This window comes from Seriola dumerili, unplaced genomic scaffold (assembly GCF_002260705.1).
Source record: "Seriola dumerili isolate Sdu_G_001 unplaced genomic scaffold, Sdu_1.0 BDQW01000025.1, whole genome shotgun sequence".
Classification (NCBI taxonomy): Eukaryota; Metazoa; Chordata; class Actinopteri; order Carangiformes; family Carangidae; genus Seriola; species Seriola dumerili.
The window spans coordinates 7671739-7694108 of NW_019174280.1; the positions used below are offsets into that span (position 1 = coordinate 7671739).

At 42.1% G+C, this 22370-nt stretch overlaps 1 protein-coding gene across 2 annotated transcripts in view; it reads right to left on the minus strand.

Moving 5' to 3' along the window:
- Positions 1-22370, minus strand: part of klhl29 (kelch like family member 29) — a 202229-nt gene that overhangs the window by 49047 nt on the left and 130812 nt on the right. For both annotated transcript variants that reach the window (XM_022770029.1, XM_022770038.1), the window contains exons 7-10: positions 18792-18988; positions 16385-16497; positions 14736-14882; positions 3063-3261 (exon numbers count right to left, since the gene is read on the minus strand). In XM_022770029.1, the coding sequence (XP_022625750.1) occupies positions 3063-3261; positions 14736-14882; positions 16385-16497; positions 18792-18988 (656 nt within the window). The remainder of the gene's footprint in view (positions 1-3062; positions 3262-14735; positions 14883-16384; positions 16498-18791; positions 18989-22370) is intronic.

Sequence of the window (22370 nt, forward strand, 5' to 3'; positions counted from 1 at the left end):
TTTTTTTATATTAAAATGGATGAAATGACTACATGTAATGTGAAATGTGTCACTTGTAATGAAGAACCCATGGAGATTGATCACCAGCTCTACACTTCCCCTCAGCTCTGAGCCTTTTAGCGTCTTTTTAACTAACTAGTGTGGTTTTACGTCTCATAACTTTGCTGTTTTAAATTCACTCTCACTGCTCTCTCATCAGTATTGTCTCCACCAGCAGCAGCAGGGAACTGTTGGTACTAGCAACTAGCTAGTAACACAGTGGAGCATTTAGAAGCTAAAATCCCAGATATTTCCCTCAGGAGCTGGTGAAGACAAAATGCTAAAAGGAGCAGGAATATTGTACGTAAATTAGTCAGTTGGATCATGACTCTAATTAAAGCTAATGTTACTCTGCTGGATGTGTAAATCAGCCACTGTTAGCCAACATGTTTTCTATAACTTTGTTATATATTATTATATAATCATAATACTATATTGTTATATATATATGTTGGATATTCACTAAAAGGAACTTGTGATTCACAAATGGCAAAAACATCTGAGGTAATGTAGCAAGTTTACTTTTGAAAAGTTAAATGCCCCACACAGTTTGAGCTCAACTCTTTAAAGGACTAGTTTGACAATTTGGGAAATTCATATATTTTCTCTCTGGGTTAGAGGTAGATGGGGATTGTGAACTCTGTTCGATATAAATAATATACTGTATATTTAATAATCAAATTTAAGATCCAAATAAAAAGTGACTAATCACTATTATTTTTCCACTCTCAAAAATTGATAGCTCAATAGTCTAGTATCGCTTGGTCTTTATAAATGAAGGGTAAGGGAACCTCTAACTTTTATCATTGGACCGACAGATTTAAGTCTAAAGTGAGAGGATGTTAATTAAAAATCTGCAAAGAGTAAACAAAATTTCAAGACTAAATTCAATGCAATTCAAGTCAAATTTATCACTGGTAAGAAGACTGAATGTTTGAGGCACTCAGACGTGTCCACACATACACACACTGTATGAGCACTAACACACTCACTATAATACACCCACATACGCACGCGACTCACAAGTTCACAGATTGACTGTGCTCAGCAAGAAGCGCTTCACGGATGGCAGTTTTCCTTTCTTTTTCCGCCTGACAGACTTATCAACCGAGCTCAGGTGGTGCCCCATCTGCTTACGCACATTTAAAATACACACACACCCACACACTCACTTACTGCTTACACAAGTAGACACATGCTCAAGGAATAAACTCAATCAAATGTCTGCCCTTCAAATTTCATTTCTGATCCCCCTGGGTCCTTCTCTCCCTCCCTCTCTCTGACCACATCCCGACCTCTCCTCCTGTTCTCCCTCGACTTTCTTGTCCTCTGTGTGGCAACCATACTCTCCAACAACCTCAAGCTCTCCTTCCAGTCTTTATTTAATCTTTCTCACTGTCCTGCATGTCCACGTGCTAGGCCCCACATCTACCCTGCAATCCCAGTGATCATGCACCCTGCTGTGCAGAGCCCACCCTGTCCAATGCAGCAGATGGCTGAGCAACACATGCGTGCACACAAACAATCACGACCACCAACACACACACACACACACACACACACACAGGCATAAATTACACACTCAGGCCTCGGAGAATACACCAACTACACAAAATGTCAAGCTACATTCGTATTTATCTGTACACCAAATACAGTACATCAGAACACAGTTCTTCACACTTTACATTACGAAGCGGACACACAGACACACTCAGCTCAGTTAGTCAGTCATAATAAGGACTTCAGCTTCAGAGGAGTTCAAAACTTGATCTGGAAAACTTACATATATTTCTCATTCACCAAGCCATCGGGGTATAATGCATCATAAATGTATTCATCCCGCCAGCATTTATGCATTTATATAATTCTGTTGTACAGAGCCACAAGCTGCTGTGAATCAATACACACTTCGGCCTGCATAATGGGGCTGCAGGATGCATAAGATATGCACATACCAAACACTATAAAATGGGCCTTGACAGAAAACGCTTCAAGAAACTGCTGAGAACAAAGAGAAACTGCTGGAGGATCGAGCATGAGGAATGGGAGGATGCTGTGTACATATAATGCCACAAACGTCTATTCTCAAGAGGCAAATGATTCTTTATAAAGCCTCCTGCGACTGCATTACAGGCAATTAAAGATGCAAAAATATTAACGTAACGCAATTCCCCCTCTGTTTGTTTACTTGCAAATAAACACACTGGCTGGACAACAGAGCTGGCTGGTAAACTGACCTCTCCATAAAGTGCCATTTGTTAGGCAATTATCTTTATTCTACCAAGCAGAAAATAACTTGTGCTGAATGGTAAGGTGTGCTGGTGTGAAGCTCGTAATACCATGCAGACACTATAATTAGCCAGCTCTTTACAGGGGGAAAGAGTAGGGTCCTGGCCGACCTGAGGGAAAAATCTAACGGCCAAAAGCAATTTGCAGGCGCCTACCAATTTCCATGAATAATTCTTTGATTTTAACGATGTAAACAAAAATGGTCTTCAATGGCTTGGATATCGGCAGCGGTCGGACAGGGAATGGTTGGCTGGCTGCTTAGAAAGTGAGGATGGACTGTGCGTAGCTGGTGTTAAAAAGTTGTTAGATGTTAATGTCCTGGTGGTGGCTGTAAAAGAGCTGGCATTCAGTAGCCCAACAAAACCAACTTTTCATTGTAACCTGAATCAGTAGTCATTTGTTTGATTGTGGAAAGAACACGTCTTTTTCGAAATATTATGCGTTACTCTTGTGTACTTTTAAGTATAAGTATTTAAGTGTGGAAAAGAATACGACGCTCTAAAACACTGCTTTTCAGATGTGGGCTAAAATTAATACAATACAATGGCAAGCCACCTCTGTGTCACCTTGTTGCAGCAGTGGATGTTTGTTATTGGTGCATAGATGCCGGCAGTGTGTTCTGGGTCAATTACACCGGTAGGAAGCAGATCATGTCCCCAGCACCTTGTTCTAATGTCAGTCAGGACAAAGAGGATGCAGTTTATCTCTGCTTATACGCGTGAGTGTGTGTTTACCAGCAGAAAGTCTTGGCCGGGTCCTGGGTGTCTGCATCTCTTGCCGCGCGTGCGGCAGCATGTGGTAACGCTTGGCTTCGTTGACCAGATCACGACACGCCTCCGACGATTTGATCAGCTCCTCGTTATCCACCACGTTCAGTAAGTAGGACGGGTGGATGAAGGGAAGACGCACCACCGCCAACAGCTCTGACAAATGCTGAGGAGACAGACGCAGAGGAGGAAAAGAAGAAAAGAATGATTGGACGTTGAAGGAAGCAATCAGCAAATGTTGCTTAAATATCAGAGGCAAAAATAAAGCAAACACTAATAAAACAGTGTTTGCAGACATCTAAACTAATTTAGATTGAGTGAAACTTCCAGGGATGATCAAAAAGATTTTACATGAACAACATTAAACAAGTAGCAGATAAAAACAAACTGAATCATAGGCAGTGAACACGGAGTTGTAACATCTTTCTCAAAGAACAGCTGGATTAACTCCCAACCTCATTATACATGTTTTTTCTGTACAAATAACTATGTTTTATATCTTAAAAGACGACAGGAAAGGCAACTCGTGTATTATCTCAAATCATATTTGATAAAAGCATGGGCTGTTAGGGTGAGGAAACCTATTTGTAGAAAAACCATTAGATCAGTTACTGTCTGTGTCAGGCCCTCAAAGCTTCAGCTCAACACCCTGCATGTGTCAGTTTTCTATTTCTATACTTGTGCAGGACAAAATGCCCTGGCAAGGGTAGAAAAGTGAGAAAATATCCTTCATGCACCATGACAGGCGTAGTCACTCTTGTTCATTTCAAAAACAAGAAAAAACAACTCTCAAGACTTCTAATTCTGTCATTAAGAGTTATTCATCACTGACTAACATTTGGCAAAAGTTTTCAGCAAGATCCGCTCACCATCCCCATTTTGGATGTGCATTTGGTTACGCTGCAAGAGCTGAAATGAGGCAGCAGGGGGTATCTTACCACTTCCACCTTCTGCTTGAGATTTTTTTTCTGAAAGCTAATGTTCTTCTGCAGCTAAATTAAGACCCAGCTCTGGTTAATAACCCATTCAAGCCAAGATGCTACAGCGCCACCAGTTAAACTTTTGAATTGAATAAAATGATTTAACATTAAAAAAATAAACACTAATTTCAAATAATTATGCTTGAGATTTTTTTTTTTTTTTTTAAGGGGTCCCTTTTTTAAGGGTGCGGAGCTTGTCCATGAGGATTTGTCTTTGAACCGAAATGATGAAAACCTTCAACCACAGCAACACAAATATTTGTGCTTGTGTGAGTGTTCTTTCGATCACTGGGTGTACATTTACCATTTACATGTGCTTACACTGTATAGGTGTTCAGATGCAGAGGCAGGACAGACTGTTACCATGGCAACCCTGTCTATAGCTCTTGCTGCTCTGTGTGTGTGTGTGTGTGTGATTTTTTTTCCCAGTGAGTATGTATAAGTGTATGTGTGCTGGTCTGTAGCCCCCATGGGAGTTTCATCTATGTCGACAGTAAAAGCTGTAAACAAGCATGGACAGAGCGACAGAGAGCTGGGCGGAGATTGACCCTGTTGACCCTTCGGCTCAGAGCGACGTGACTGAGCCACACAGGGAGAGCGACAAAACAACAGACTCAGAAAAACACCATTCAGGGGAGAACAAATAATAAGCTGACACTCTGCCTAAGCATCTCCCTCTCCCACCTGAGGCCTTTTTACTCTGGCATGTGTCCCATTTGTTCTCTACCGATGTCCTGGGCGCATTGGACCAAAAAGGAGGAAATAAGACAGCGGAAGATAACAGGAGAGGGACTAAGAGGATGAGAGGAAGGACTGGCTTGGGCAGGAAGGGACAGAACAGCAAAGAGGATAGGACAAAGGAGAAGAAAAAGAGTAGCAGGACAATGAAATAAAAAAGACAAGATAAGCGAACTCAAGTCAACTGAAGAGAAGATGGGATAGAGGATGTCACTGTTCTACGCCAGTCAGAGAAATCTGCTGATGACATTTCCTCTCTGTGAGGGAGCTCGGAGAGAGACGCCGTCCTGCTGATGGGACTGTCTGCTTCCCTCCTGCGTGAACGCGCACAGCTTACCCAACAGTTTATCAAACAAACAGCTCAATACCCACATAAACACTGAGCTGAGGTGCTGGGAGCGACTGCCAAACACAGCAAGAAGGTAGTCAAAAGCAAGCTACTTAGCATACAGGGATATTCTTAAGGGAAGAATCACTAGCTCGGGAGAAGCTCCTACTTCCAATTAAAGTGCCCCCATAGTGGGAGACTTGCCCCAGTAATTACAGAGTCATGTCACACTCAAATGGAGGTGACTTAAGCTTCAGGCTTACTGCTCTGCTTTTATATTACAAGATACTTTTTTCCAGGTCTACTGCAACCTCGCCTACTTGGGTCTTATGACATGTTATTAATGCCAGTAATCGGATGTGGACAAATTTCAAAAAGTAAATCTCTTTGAGACAAACATCCTTCAAATTCACACAAATGCAGGAAGAAAAAACCTCCATTTTGTTGTATTTAAACTTGATTTTGGCTCATGAGGTCATGCATGTGCATCTGCAGGTCGTCTGAAATAGGTCAACAACTGACCGTTCTGACCCTCAGAGCTAAATTAAAGCTGAATATGGGGCAGTTTCAGCCAGGTGGTGCCCTTAGTGGCATGGCAGAAATAAATGTGCTCAAACGGTCTAGCACTGCATGGTTAAATCTTGCTCCTATTTTGAACTGCAGGTGGACGAGCGAGAAAGCAAGAAAAGAAAAAGAAATTAAGTCTTTGGTCCTCTTGGGTGTGGAGTTTGCATGTTGCATGGGTTTCATGTGGATTTCATCCAAATATTCTGCTCTCCTCTTCAGTCAAAAAACATGCTGCTCAGGTGGGCTGGAGACTCTAAATTACCCGAATCTGTGTGTATAACTCTACATTACACTCACAACCTATCACAAGACTTTCCTTGCCTTCCGTGAACTGCATCCTGGGATACATATCAGTGACCTTGAATAGGAATAAGCAAGCATAGAAATCGGTCATTGAGGTGCTCTTCAAGGAACAGACTGCTTTCAGAATTTGTAAAGAAGATGAACACTGAGCACAACCAGTCAGCAGGCTGAGAGTTCAAGGCATGATGGACAGACTAATCTGTGTTAGAGCTCCGCGCCCATGTGTTCTCATTAGCAGTATTGTCTGGGCAAACTGGGAAAACCACATCCACATCAGTGCTCAGTTACATACACACTTCCACGCCAAGTTAAGTTCCCTTTACCTTAGGAAGATGAAGTAAAGAAAAACAAAAGCATTCTACTGTACCATCTGCAAATCTTAACTACACGCAAACCCACATCTGTTGTAGCCTCTCTTCCCTTGCCAAACATCTTTAAAATGGCAGTAAAACTACCTCAAACAGACAGCATCTGGTCTCTGCAGAAAGGTAAGGACTGTTACCTCATAAATATCCAGCCAAAAGACACCCACACTTATATGCACAAATATCTGCACATGTGAGAGAAAGAAAGAAACAGACGCATACACTGCAGCAGCAACGTCTGTAGCGTGATTGTATTTCATTATAACCATGTACCGTTTGTGGTCATAGTTGTTGTTAATCTGGTTGGTGTGTTCAGTCCGAAGGCAGATTTGACTGTAAATCTTGTTGAAGAGATTAAGAAAATGTAAAGTCACTGAGGCTGACCTCTGATTAAATAAACAACCGTGGATTCAATTGTGTGTGTGTGTGTGTGTGTGTGTGTGTGTGTGTGTGTGTGTGTGTGTGTGTGGATGGATGTTTGGTGGAGAGTGGTGGGATAATGCCTGGCTGTTTTCCTCCCTCATCTCTCACCGTCTGCCCCTCTATTTCTGGAGAAAAGAAAAAACAAGTTACTCTTCCTCTCTACTTCTAACTAACTCACTATCTCTCCCACTTCTTTTTTCACTTTCTGTCTCTCTCTCCACCTCCATTCCCGCTCCTCGCTCTTCCTCCCACACACGCATATATCGGCATGGAAATGAGGGAGAGTTGCACACTAGCTGCTAATATTCAAATCCAAAGTGTCAGATCCCATGAAAAAATGGAGTCCTGCTTCGTGCCAGCCATTGAGACTCCTCAAGCAGGAATTATTGCAAATACTGTTTACTTAAGGTTCTTGTTTATCTGTTGGAAGAAAGTGTTTTTAAGACAAGAACATTTTGTTGTTACCTTGATACCGCCAGGGAGTAATGCCTTCCCTATTTTTTTTTTTTTAATTTGAGTTAGAGGATTTTATGAGCTACATTGTGTTCTCTTGTATTTTTGTTTTTTTAGCAGTGCAAACTGCTCTGTCATACCTTGTGGTCATTGACTCACTCACTGACATTAAATGGACGGTTAGGGCTGCCATCAGTGGTGGCAGCACCTTATCTAATCACATGCTTTTATGCAAATCTAGATCAAATGTAGTTCAGTTACCCAGTGTCCAGTTAAACAGCAGTCATATGTCTTACACAACAGTACGGGTACACTGTGGGACTGGACAGTTTCAAGCCTCTGGTTTTTAATCGCTGTCTTTAATTACTGTTGTTTTCTCTTAAATCGCTTGCCATTAAGTAAATGCACTCAAATCATTAATTTGGGGGAGGATCAAATCCATATTTGCTTTTCACTGCTTTTAAATGCCACTGTTTACCTGGGCATATGCTACAAATCTGTTTATGGATTGTAGGTATGAAAAGGCAAAGGCCCCATTTTCTATGTAGCCTAACAGAGATTGTTAGCCGCGCTAGCAGGAAAGCTCTGGGGTTGATGGTCATGTGGTCAGTCAACTACTTTGGTCCAAATATTTCATCTATTGGATGAATTCTCATGAAGTTTTGCACAAATTGCACAATGTCTCTACATGACAAATCCTACTGACTTTGACGATCAGCTGACTTTTTACCTAGCAGCGTTGTCAGGTCAAATTTTCACTTTGTATATATGCTAAACTAAGATTAACTAGGTACGTGGTTCTGTATGAGGCTATAACTGATAAACATTAGCGTGTTAACATTGTCGCTGCAGCCAGAATTTAGCTCACAGCAGCCTCATGGGGATGCTAGCATGTAGATTCCTCACAGAAAGTGCAGCAGGTATCTGATGTTTCGAAAGGGCAAAGTGACAAGTAGGTAATATGGTTTTGAGTTGAACTGTAATTTAGAGAGGTATGTCCTTGAAAAATTAGTAACACAGCTGCACTAGATAATAATTTGCTCAGTTACCATTGTTGAAATATTACGTTAATAATGTACAGGCAGCTTTAAACGATTTCTAAGCCCTTTCATTACCTCTGTCTTCCTTTTTCTATCAAAACCCAAACTGCAAAAATTCTCTCAGACATTATGTTTGTGGATGAAATCTCTTCTTTTGGTGGCAGATACACTCTTGGGATTACAATAATATTGCCAACATGCACCTTCCAGGTGAACTGAGGCTTAGTTCTTCAGTAAGGGAAATTAAATTACTATATTCTTGTGCTTTATGCATATCTGGATAAGTCAAGATTTCTTACATGTCTGAAATTGAGTTCACGGCAGATTTTTCTATATTTCAAACGCTAATCTGAAAGGCAATACAGTTGATATTTTAAGAGACTGAAACCTTCCTCAGGTGTTAAGTCTGGTAAATATTGATAGACGAAATGGCATGAAGGCTTTTACCGTCCTCTCTGGAAGCATGGGGAGTGAAGAGTGCATGCTCTGGATGCATGCCGTGTGAATTGTGTGTTAAAAGGGTTTGATTGTTATTTGCCTATATGTGTGCTTGCATGTGATAAAACTCACACAACGCTCAGACCAGTGAGTGACGTGCCTGCACTCTGCAGATGTGAGCAGACAGCATACTGTATATCTGACTCCATTTCTCTCCATCTCCAACAAGCTCTCAAGCAGCCACTCTCTCATGCGCAGGCACGCAGGGTGAATGCGAGCGCTGTCCCTCCAGACGAATGGTGTGACCTGTCATTTTCATCTTCTCGCCTACTCATCCAGGCAATTCATGTAAATTTTTTTAACATCTGATGGATTTGAATCATAACAGCTACTGTGCCAGTTGAGAGATACAGCACCTACTGTGTATTTAAAAAAAATATGGCACGATCTTTTCATATTCTTAATGAGGAGTTCAGTGTTTTTTAACATGTGAAACATATGGAAAGTATCCACAGGAGTCTGTGGACATATGGTAACGCTGCTTTTAGCTGGTCCGCCCACGCTTAATTTTTTCCCACTTCCATTCTCCCTGGACAAGCAGCATTTATGAGGAGTCCATATGCTTATCCACTTGTATTCTGACATACAACCCAGATAACACCTTGTGACTTCGCCTCTCTATTGATTTTTATCTTGCACACTGACCCAATGCACAAACAAACCAGGTAAACATTCTCAGTGCCAGCGGATGCACATGCCCTGCAGCCCTGTCAGAATGCATATACTTCTAAACTCACAGGGAAAATGATGCTGCACAGCCCTGCTAAAAAAAAAAAAAAAACCCTCACTTTTTTCTTATTCACACACACACACACACACACACACACACACACACACACACATACAGGATGAGAATGGGCTGAGCCTGCTGAAAGGCAGGGATAATGTGTCTAACAGCGAGCCTCTCAGGTCTGTCAGAGGCAGCAGAGAAACAGCCAGGAGGCCGCCATCCGCTAACACAGATGACAAATGTCCACTGAGCATTTCCCATTCCACTACTGTCAGCGAGGACTAACGCCTCTTACTATATGTGTGTGTGTCTGCGTGAAGTGATTCAGTGCCACGGTGGCATCAAATAAATGACACATGAACGGTCATATCTATTTGCTTTGCTCTGAGTAGATAGGAGTATGTGTCTGCTTTAGTGTGAAAAATGGACAACCCGCTGCTTAAAACGCAGCCCTGAATGGAAAAAAAAACAAAAAAACCAAAAAACAACAAAAAAAAAAAAAACACACACACATACTCACTCCCTGATTCACAAGTGTGTGTTCAATAGAGCATGTGCCCATGTTTAGTCTCACAGCGCTAACAAAGCCACTCAGCTGAAATGACCACAGCTCAGTGTCCCTTTGAGTGTGTGCAGGTTTCTGTGCATGTGCTTTTTCTTCAGGTTAAAAAAATTTATGGATGAGTAAAATGTGCTCTCGCAAATGACTCTTCATCTGGGTTCAAGAGATGCTTTGCTGAGCGTGTTTGTGGGTTTTTATGACTGCCTGGCGTAACCATGTGTGCACATCAGCCAAAAGGATGGATGGGGGATGGAGAGAGATGTAGCGAACGACAGATGCTGACTGCTGCCCTGAGCAACTACTGACAGGTGCAATGTGTTCTCCTCCAAGGCCTACTTCAGCATGATTTCATTTAAAGGAAAAAAAAAAAAAAAAACGTTTTCTTATGCTCATTTAATTAAAAACACATTTCATAAGAGAGACTGCTTGAGGTACGTTAACATAAAACTTTCTGGCTTGTTTCTCACTGAATCATCTTTGACATCGACTGGCGTCTGTTTGATGATATAGTGGGTGGAGTACATTTTTACTATTCATCATGAATCTTGGGAAATCAGAGAAGATTACTGCCTTTGAACAGATAGTGTAAAGTGTTTGTTCTCTATGCACTGTATCGTTCAAGCAACTCTTTTGTGTTTATACGAGAGAGCCCAGTGGAAAATGAGACGCCTTTGACTCGCTCTGGATATGCAGCCGCCGTGGTTGAGTAGCTTTGGTTCAAATGGCTGCACACATCAGGACCGGGCACGCTCTGGGACAACAAAGGACACAGATGAAAATGGAGGTCCGGAGTTCACTGGCTTGCATCAGATCACGTCCACTCTCTAATACACAAGTCGTACTTGTGCCGATAAACAAGTGACTCCCAGTCTTGTGTGAATGTTTGAGATATGAAGAGTGACATCCCGTGCATTTTATGTAAATCCCTGTGTGTGTGTACGTGTGTGTTTGTGCAGGAATGTGTGCATGTGAGTTGGAGAGAAAAAGCAAAGATTGCTTGCTGCATCAATCTCTATTGCCTGGCTTCGTCTCCTCAAGAGTGTGTATTTGTCACAGATCATGCTGGGGGCGTCCTGTGTTGCGTTCACTTTGACTTGCTCTACAAAACAGCTTCCTTTTCAAAGATGATTGTTGTGACATAAAGTTCCTCATCTCAAAAAAAAAAACAAAAAGAAAAAACACACTATTAACCTTTTAAGGCGTGTACAACAATGAAAAGTTTCCATTTTGAACTTGGAGCTTAAAAAGAGAATCACTAAATTAAAAGTGATGCTTGTGGTGAAAGGGTCATTTGTGGCTTTGAAGGTAAATGAATCGTAAAACAGTGAGGGAAACTCAGTTTATATCCCTTCACAGCCTCAAAGCATTTTTGTCCTTTGATAATTTCATTCTCTAACTACATAATGATAGCATCATTTGTTCTGGGAAATGATTTTTTCTTCTTAATGAGTGCTGAAGGAAAAAAAAGAATCACATCACCACATTACCAGACTCAATTGTATAAAATCCCCAAAATAATATGAAGTAATACCTTTAACTATATTAATTTGGCTTGGGAACTGCAAATGTCAGGGCAGGCCATTGTTATTTCTGATGAGTGGACAGCGGGCCCTTGCTAATGGCAGGGCTGGCCTTTTTTATCATGAAAATACACCATTACCTCTCCTTTTTAGCTGTTACATTAGTTGGCCACTTTCCAAAGAGCCAATTAATCAGCCTCTTTTGTCAGGTTGAGTCACCTGGCAAGATAGGATCCTCTATGAAATATGTTGGGGTGAGGCGTAATGGAGGTCCTATTCAGGGATTTGGCAGTGGCTGGCCTGTTATAATTGGAGCCGTGTGTCTGTGGTTGTCCCACAAAAGACTGCTGGGTGAAAGGAAGGACAGGTCTCTCTCTGTCAGCACCTTCACAGAGAAAACACGATGCAGGAGAGCATTTCAGGACCCTTGTTTATTGAACTTATGAAAGCAGCGTTATGTAGACTAAATGAGAAGGGAGATTTAGTTCTCTGATGTTCTATTTCAATCTCCACCTCCGCGTTTAGATGTATACATTAATATATTCATCATTTATTGTAGGGCTCCAACAAATGGCCAATTTTCATTATTGAATCATGCTTTAATCTGTCTGTTCTGCTTTTATTAATGATTAGTTTATAAAATGATAGAAAATTTCCCCTCACCATTACCCATTTGCTTTAAAATACAGAAACAGAAACATGCAGATACTTGCAGGGCAGCACACCTTCAGTGATAGTCAATCAAAGAAAACTGTAACAGCTCTCTTCTTTCATTCAGTGGCTTTGTGTCTCATAGCAAACCATTATTAACGCTCAAATGCTCTCGCTCTGTCTCTAAGCGATGTCCGGGCCCCGTTTCCTGGTGCCATCGGATGTTAGTGACAGCATAGCGGAGAGAGAAAATTGCATATTATTTACCCATCGCCTTCAATATGCCACTTTTCCACTCTATAGCCTGCAGCTTACAACCCACAGCACATGCAGACACACAAACGTACAAAGACACACATAACACGCACGCTCAGATGAATGCAAACGCACGTGAAGTTAGCTCAAGGCTTAAAGCTTTTCTTCGCCTCTTGCCCGAATTTCTCAGCAATGCTGTGACATTCTGCCCTGACATGTCATTAAAAAGTGTCACAGGTTCTGGGGTAGTGATTTCCGCCGCTCTCTGCCTCCAAACGGGCAGCGGGGATGGAGGCGAGGGAGAGCGCCGAGCTGGTGCTGGACCGTGCATATAAACTCAGCCCACAGGGTCGCAAACCTTCTCCTGTGGCTTGACGGAAGCAGACTATTCCCTCTCTGCCCTCCTCCTCTCCGTCTCTCACCAGGACTTTGCTAGTTGTTTTTTCGGTCACACATGGATAGGAGATTTGAGCTTGACCGAGAGCTCAATCACATCTCCGCGCCCCGGATGTCATGGCTCTGCGCAAAGGCACAAACCATTGGATATCAGATTAGAACACAGAGCCTCTTTTTCCATTCCACTTTCTTCATTTCTCACCCTCTCTTTTGCTTTTCTCAATCACTCCTTGGCCATTTCTGTCTTTCTGTTTCGCTCTGCTTCTCTCGCTCGCTCCAACTCTCCTCCAACCCCTCCTTCTTCTCTCCCTCTCCCCTCGGAGACGGGGTGACCCGGGTGTCTCTTCTTAGGAACCAGTGCGGTGGGTTGTTCAGACAACCGGGAAAATCTTCAATTTCTTTTTTTCTTCTACTTCATCTGAGTAACTCACCTCTGCACCTCTCCATTAGAGTGTGAGATTGCAGGAGTCCGCCGATCTCAGCTGGCTGGAGGTTTGCAACGCAGATGACAGGGATCGTATGTTCTCCGAAAAACTGTGCATCAGCCTTCTTGTGGCTCTTTGTGAATTTGCAGGAGCACCGCATAAAATTTTCCTATTAGTCACCACACAAATGCCAATTTGAGTGGATTTATCAGCAGTAGAGTCTGATAACCATGTCAAAAAATTGATTCTATACTGTTTCTCTCTTATTTTAATCTTAGAATCTGTGTGAGTAGCTCCTCTTCCTTATTTCTGACAAGCATCACCATCTGCTTTCAATAGTTTGTCCTTAAACTTTGTGTGGCATTTAATACTCTGGCCTGATAGATTTCACCATAATCTCAGAGTGCCACATATCAAAGGATAAATGCTAAATGTTTAATCCAAATGGTGAAAAATTCAAATATTGACGTATGTGCCTCATAAAAGTAGGTGCCAATAAAGTAACATTGATTGCAGAGGTCTGCACCGAATCTGATTCAGCTGATATAAGGCTGCTCCCCCACTTGCTGTCTGATGAGAAGACATTACTCTGAGCGAACGACTCTTGCAGTGATGGACTGGTGTAATTTATCTGATGATAATCTCACCTCCATTTTTAAACAGCTATAAAATACTTTAAAATCATCAGCTTTAAATTCATGTTTTTTATGACTGAATCCATAAAAATCTCATGACCTGAAGTTTTTAGCCACTGGATGGATCTGTCTACGGCGCAGTCTTTTTACCTTTTCATGAATGTGGGCTGGAGTTGACGCTCTGACCTTGAGGCTTATTGATTTCACGTTTGTTAAGATTTGACCTGTTGTACCTCACTGTCAATACCTATCTAGGAGATATAACCTTTGATTATGATTAACAGCCCCTAAGAATAAATCAAACACCTGTTAAGACTGCGGCCGTCTGTGTTTTTGTTGGGTTTGTCATGCAGTATAATGTCTCACAAAAAACTGAAGTGTAACTAAGAGTAGAGTGCATTCTGATGGCAAGGCACTCCTCCTTGGATTATGAACAAATGCTATGCTGGGCTGCCTCTGAAGCACAAAGTTGATGAATACAACACAACCAAGAGAAAATGAGGAGTCACTTGTCTGGTTTCTCATGCTGTGTATCGTAGCTGCCGGAGCAGGCAGGGAGGGTCAATACAACAGCTACACTCATACGGCTCCACACACATACAGTATCTGTACCGTCAGCGGTAACAAGGAGCTTTATCTCACTTTTTTGGTCTCATGATACACATGCAGTGTGAGCTCAGTTTGATAAAGTACACTGTGGCGTCACAGCAGAGCGGACACACACTTCGCAAACACACTCGTCGGATTTTTTTTTTTTTTTTCCCCCATTACCTGCACTCTGGAGTTGGGGTCTTGTTTGATCCATTTGATGACCGTCTCGTAGACTAGCTCCTCAGCCTTTGTGTTTAGACTGTCGTTGGACAGATACGCCACCAGGTCCTCCTTGGAAACACTCAGAATCTCCTCCTGACCTGCCACCTGAAGGGTCATGGAGGACAAAGGCATCAGCGAGTTCACCTGTGCTGTCTGACTTGCTACATCACTAATCTGATTTCCGATGTTTTCTTCTTTCCTCCTGATGTGATTTCCTTACATGAACAGTAGTCCCTTTTGTCACATGCAAATGACAAGTTGATCACTGCCAATCAAAGCTTTGTTTGCTGCTTTAAGATTATAGGATTTAAAGCAATAGTTCAACATTTTCAGAGGCGCTCAGATTTTCTTTCTTTCTGAATTTGTTGAGAAGATCGATGCCACTTTTATACTGGTTGAGTGAGTAAGAAACTAGTCATTTCTAACATATCTCTTTGTTTTTTACACATACAAATGTAACAGAGGTAAAGAGAGAATTATGTATTGTAATCAGACACAGTAAAGTGAATTCAGATTTCAGATTCAGATTACACTTGTGCTTCAGTTTGCATAATCACTGACAGGTAATAGAGTATAACAGGGGTAATTTTCTTTTATACATAAAGTATGAGGCCTTGAATTTTATTGAACAGAAAGTAGTGATAGTTCACAGAATATATGGTGCATTAGATTAGTTTAGATCCCCTCACTTTCTTCACATTTTGTTATGTGGCAGCCTTATGCTAAAATCAATCATCAATCTACACTCAATACAAGAGAAATGAGAGGCAACTGCGCTAAATTTCAAGTGCCATAGTAACGAGTCTGAATACTTAAGTCAATGTGATATTTCAGTTTTAACTTTTCAATAAATCTGCAAAAAATTCTAAAATAATTTTTTTTGTTTTGTTATTATGGGGTGTTGAGTGAAGGGGTTTTGTGGGAGAAAATTATTATTATTTCAGCATAAGACTGCAACATAACAAAATGCGAAAAAGCTGAAGGGGTCTGAACACTTTCCTAATGCACCGTAGAGTGCAGCAGAGCAATTTTCTGTCCTCTGTGATTTTGTGTGATTGACCCGCCTCTTCAGCTACAGACAAATTGAGATCTCTTTGAATTTTCTCTTTGAGTCTTTGTCTATATCTTTACATTACTGCTAAGTGCAATATGTTGCACATAGCACAGTACACGGTGCTGTATGTGGTGAAAGCCTTGACCTGAGCAAAGCATTTTCATGTTGCTATTGAACAAACACATATTTGTTTACTTGTCAGGTCCATGTATTTGCCAGTTAGAACTTAAATGCATGGAATTGATGGACGTCATGTACGTTTTACATCACAGACTTTAATCTTAATCTAGTCTCAACAAACTGCAGTTTGATTTAGTGGAATGAAAAGTACAATATTCCCCTCTGCAGTGTAAAGAATGGAGTTTCACAAAATAGTGCTCAAGCAAAACAAGTCATTTTTATTGTATGAACTCTATTATGGTGATGATTTCAGATTTTATTACAGTTTTTTAATGGTTTTATTTACTTTTATTTTCTCTCAGTGGTGAAGACGCTGTGCAACTTTGTTCCACAGGAATCAATGAAATCATAAAGATGATGAATCTCTACCCACCTCAGGGAAGTTCTGCAGTGCAAAAGCTTTGGCCATGTTGTGGAGCTCCGTGCAACTCATAGCTTCAGCCATAGCCAGCACTCCCAGACAGTTAGCTGCAGTCAACTGTTTCTCTGGAGTCAATAAACAAGGTCGGAGAGAGGGGGAGACAGGCAGAAAGACGGAGAGAGGGGACAGAGAATCCAAAACAAGAAAGAAACAGAGACACGGGCAGATTGGTAAAGACAGGTAAAAACCATCATTCAGACATCCATAAAAAGATCACAGACGTAGAAAGCTACAGAGACAGAAAAAGTGGCTGCAGGTAGCACATACTCATAGCCTGTCGGGGTGTGTATCTGCCTGAGACTAAGAGAGAACAAGTATAATAACTCAAAAAAGCTCTGGGGACAAACAACGAGGGGAATCGATCGCTCACAGCCCAGGCAGGAGGTGGTGGATGGCAGGGAGTGGGATTTGGGATTAGCTGGGCCACTTTAAAGAAGTCCTGTCAGATCTTGGGTATACTACACACACACACACACACACACACACACACACAGAAAATATGAAACTAGCCTGATGGCCGGGCCAGTGGGGAGAAGGCTTATGCCAGCGTCTGTGATCTCCTCTAAGGGTGCAGCATTTAAGGTTGTGTGTCTGTAATTTTAGTTTTTTTAACACACATCACCATTTATCACAGGAGAGGAAAATGTGCTGGTAGTGTAGTGCACACACACAAACACACACAGGCAAGCGAACGCATGGATCCGCTGGGTCAGTGGCCACTGAATGAAGCCTGTTTAAACAATAGCCATTAAAGGGAGGCAACGAGAGGGCCTTTTATCGCTGAAGACAGAGTCTGAGAGTCTTTCCTAAACAAATATCAACCGATAAAGGTCACCTAACATCTGCTATATCACAGCTGAACAAAAGCCAAACGGGAAACAAATAAAAGCTGGCTTCATGCTGCGTCAGAGTGGGGGTTAGAGGTTAAACAAAAGGCAGAAAATGTCCCTCTGTAATGCCATTTGAGCAGATGAAATGTTATTACACTGTGCATGCTTACAAACTCAGAGCACTATGTTGCATAATCCTTTCATCAGTTTCTTCAATACAGGACAGCCAGGTGTGCAATTTAATTTGTTGGATAAAAGTGTGTTGAGTTCACTTAGATCTACTTAGATGCAGGACAAGAAAAATTAGTGTTAGGTTGGGGCAGTAAAAATACGTGAAATGCTTCCCATTGTGGCTAATATCTTCACAACAGCTAAAATACGGAGCATGTTGCTAATTCACTTTCAATCCTCTGATAATAAAAAGTCATGGGCTCTCACAGAGTAGCAGGCACAAAATAAATGACAGTTTTCATTTGGTTGAAGTTGTGTGAATAAGAGTCAAAGTGGTATAATTTGGTCTTGGAGATGTTAGTTATTTCTCCTCGGTGTATTTGTTACAAACTTCAATAATATCTGACACAGCATCAATTTCTCTCTGCTCAAGGACACACGCTTGCGCCTGTATTTCTCCCCTTCTAATGTGCTGAAATGTCATGAATCTTGTCGAGGAAGAATGGATTGACGTCTCAGTGGCAATGAAGTCTACAAATGGCTTCTCTGTTTCCCCTGCTTTTTTCTTTTTTTTTTTGTTCCCAAATCGAGAAAAACAAATCAATAACGTTGGCTGCTGGTTCTCTTCTACTTTCTTTTCACTCCTTTCCTGCCGCTGACCTTTTTGCTAACATGCACTTCCCTTGTGTTACCGATACCCAAAACAATTTATTAAATGGAATGCAAAATCTGACATTTGCAGCTTTTTGGTTGCCTGACCCACTAAAATCTGGCACATGCCATTTGCTTTTCATGTGACCTCTTGGGCTCCTGAAAGCCCCTCCCCTCCCCTCCTCCACTTTCCATACCTTGTCCAAGTATCAGGGTAGAGTATCAATCTGTTTCGCTATTTTTCCGATTCCATCACGGTTCAGGCCAGAGGATTTGACATTTAAGTGACAATTGTTGCCTGACCTTTTTATAAATCTGCCCCTGTGCTTGGTGCTGCCCACTGGGATGAGATCAGAGGCACCGTGCCCAACCGAGAGCGTTAGCAGGCAGAATTCTCACACGGCTGCTAGCTTTGGAAACATGACAAAAAGGAACCCGATGTGCCAGAGTCTGGGCGGAAATTTAGGTTCTGCACGAGACATTCTGTACAGTTGTGCATGGTGGTGAAGCATGACAGCGTATGAAAATAAACGAGGCTGTAGACGCTACGTGTAGCAGGAAAAGGTCGCAAAGGAATATCTGATGCAATAGACATGCACGCTTGCTGATATAAGCATATTACACTTGCGCACACACACACACACACAGACACACACACACACACACACAGACACACACACCCCTGCTGTTTTCTGAGCTGTTCCTACCTAGGAAGGAGACACAGACTTTACAGAAGGTGTTGAACTGGAACTTGTTGGCGGCCTCCAGCAGCGTCTTGGCGTTGGCCGAATCGATGACCAGCGACCCCGTGTAGACAAACTCGAGCAGCAGCTCCAGCACGTCAGCGCCGATTGTGCTCATGTTCAGCTCCAGCATCTCCCCGCTCCTCGTCTCACCCAATGACCTGATCAACCAATCATGGCAGAAACAGGGGAGTTTAGAGGCATAAGGAGAGGCAAAGCCAGGATGCAAAAACAAAAAGAGGATAGGGACACAGATACATGTATGCTACACACAACACCTACAACACACCTGGGCCAGTACGAGAGTGGGGAGAAAATAGGAGAATCATTACACAATAAGATCAAAACGTAAAGTGAAAAGGGACAGAAACAGAACTTTGGATGGTTTCTACTTTTCTATGGGACTAGCAGATTTGCAACTATAGTGCTGCATCTGAAACAAACGTCCCCTCTGAACAAAGATAAGGCAAACAAAAGTTATTGCTTTGCTTCCACAGGCATGCTTATCACATGTGTGTTTTCATGTATGCATAGTTTAGGAGGTGGACATGCATACATGGCAGGGTACATATGAGCTATCAAACAGAAAACAGAGAGAAAGAAAGTGACAGCACATTTCATACGCTGACATACTGTATGATAGAATGTCAAGTATGCTGGTTAAAGCATGTTGCACTGGAGAGCTCTTGCTGTTTGTGAGCCTACACCGCTGCCGTGTGCGTGTTGGGTATCAAAGCAGCGTATCCACTCTTACTGGCATAGTGTAAGGGGTGCCAGGGAGTGCTTGGATGAGCAAATTAAATAGAATATGATATCCCTTCGTAATGCAGAGCTCGAGATGTGCAGGGAGTGGAGGGCTGCTTTCAGAACTGGGCCACGTTGTGACTTCACTGGGATCAAATGGCCGAGATTAGTCCACATGCAGGATCCCCCTGGGGAGGTATGAGAGCGTCAAATAACACCTCGCCACCCATGTTTAATGTCCCATGTGAAACAATAATCCACTCAAGGGCAAAATAAATGGAATCAAAGTCCCGCAGAACGCATGCCCCCACTACTATGTCTCTCTCCCTGCGGCTATGGACATCAACAATATGAAAAGTACCCTACATTAAGATGGATGGAGGCTGTTTGCTTCTGTCAGTCATGGTAGCACAATGATAACGCTCTGTTTCTCTGTGTGGGTGTTTGCTTATGTGCGTCTCTTTTCCTTTTCTGTTGGAGCCAGTTTGTTGGATTAGAAATCATGACAAACAGTCAGCATTTAGTGAGACACAGACAGCAAAACAAACAAGATGAGACAGGTAGACGAAATGGTTAGAGTGAAGACGAGAGAGGAGAGGCTGGGGGGTGGGAGTGGATGAGAAGGAAGCAAAAGGAAGGGAGGCAGGGCGAGATGGTTCTTCCACAGGGAGCCAGCAGCCATCCTTCTGAGGGAGGGGTTGGGTTGTTCCATGACTGTGCCTTGGTCTTTTAAATAAGAGATATCCCCGCCCACCCCCGAAAAAAATCCACCATCACACCTAAACAGAGCCTTTGTCCCGGCTGCAATAATCATCAGTAGCCTGTAGTATATGAACTGAGACATTAGTTGTCATTTAAAGCGCACTCAGGAGGTGAGAGGGGAGAAGGACATCCAAAAATAAAATAAAAGACAATGGCATTTGTCTCTGGATGGACATTGGCTGGAAAAACCAAGGTAGTTACTCTTTTTCCTCCTGCAAAGCAAAAAGCCACATAGTGTTATTGCCCTTTTTCCGCACAAAGCCCTGCAGTGGGGGCAGGTAGTAAGACAGAAAGAAGGGAAGGGGAGTGTTGTTCAGCGTTAAAGTGATGGAGGGAGGTGGGGAAGAAAAAGCGGGGGGAAGAGCTAAAAATAAAAGAAGAGCATGCTCATCAACCTGGTCAATTAGTGCAATAGCAACCGGCTCGAGTGGCAGTTTGTTTTGTCTTAGCACTTATGTTATGGAAATGACTTTTCTGGAGCTTCTAAAAGAGGTGGATATTTATGCCGCGTCTGATTGCAGACTTGAATTTAAATAGTGAGAGAGGGAGGCAGGGAGGACAGGAGAGACAGAGAGGAGAGGTAGGGCGAGGGGGGAAAAAAGATGGGCACACTCAGGCAAAGAAATTTGTTTGTGAAAAATGTACCACTTACTCAAGAGGAAGTCTTAAAATCAGCAGAGACTGTCAAAATGGTGGTGAGCAGAGGCGGAGAGGAAGGAGGGGGGGGAGCAGCAACACACACACACACACACACACACACACACACACGCACACACACATACACACACGCACGCACTTCCTAATACATCCTTCAACCTAAAAAAGCCCATTTTACGGGGAATACATTTAGCTTTTTCTTACAAGACCATTTATTCTGTGGAAGCACATACACTAGCAAGACATGCTAAGATAGAAGCTTATTCAAATGCAAAGCCTACACTGTCTGGGCTAAAAATGGCTTGCATTTACATCCTCTGTCACAACATAAATCAGGAATGAATTATAAAAATAAACACACATAATACGGTAGCTTCATCTGTGTTGGGATTCAAGTTCTGCTTGTGTTTGCATTCCAGTATTGAGGCCATAACATCAGTTATGATACAGGAGACTTCAAGGCTATCTGGCTGGAACAAGTCCAGTTTGTGTCAGACGCTCTAAAGGACGAAGAGGACAGGGTGACAGGTGGAGAGTTTAAAAGCCCAAACCTCCGTCCAAGTGTGAACACGGGGCCATCAGCAGGAGAGAAAAAACTAAACGTGGACATTGGATTGACAGAACTCTTGATAGAAAAACTTGACCTGAAAGTTTAGTTTGAGGAGCGATGACAGAAGAGCCAGTGGAAGGCTGAAGTGGAACAACAAAATCTGACAGTAACATTTGCTACTACATGATTAAAGGGCCAGTTGACTGAAACTTAAAAAAGGTCTTATAAAAGCAGCCTAGCCATGCATTAAGTTTTTGTTTGGCCAGGTTTCTGAGATTTCTGCCTCCAACCAAATACAATGGAGGTCAATGGAATCTAATTTTTGTTTCTTACAGCTTTTTTTTGAAAAAATCCAACATCTCCTTAAAAAAAAAAAAATGCATCATGATTTTTTTTTTTATTTACAAATATTCTGTATGAAAACTGCTGACATTCTAAAGCTTCACATAAAGTCAACCTGTCATATTCATCAGCTTTCTTGTTTGATTTATGCTGAATTATAAATGACATAATTTGATTGAAAATGAACTGAAACTAAAGTAAATAACTACAATAAACCAATTTGGGGTTCCAAATTAATTCACTGAGAGGTTCGACAAAGTTTTCTGGTGGCACGAGCTGGTAGCTGCGTTAATAATTGTTTTTGGTCCTCTACTATGACCAGTGACACTGCTAAGTTTGTTATGTTTTTGTCTGTGGATTTCTGACAGCTGGACTTGAAGCTCCACATTGTGAAGTTTACTCTTGGGTGTCATTTCTTTGGAATGAAACTTGCTCACAAATGAAGTGGAACAGGAAGTCTTACAGGGAAATTTAAGGGAGATGATTAT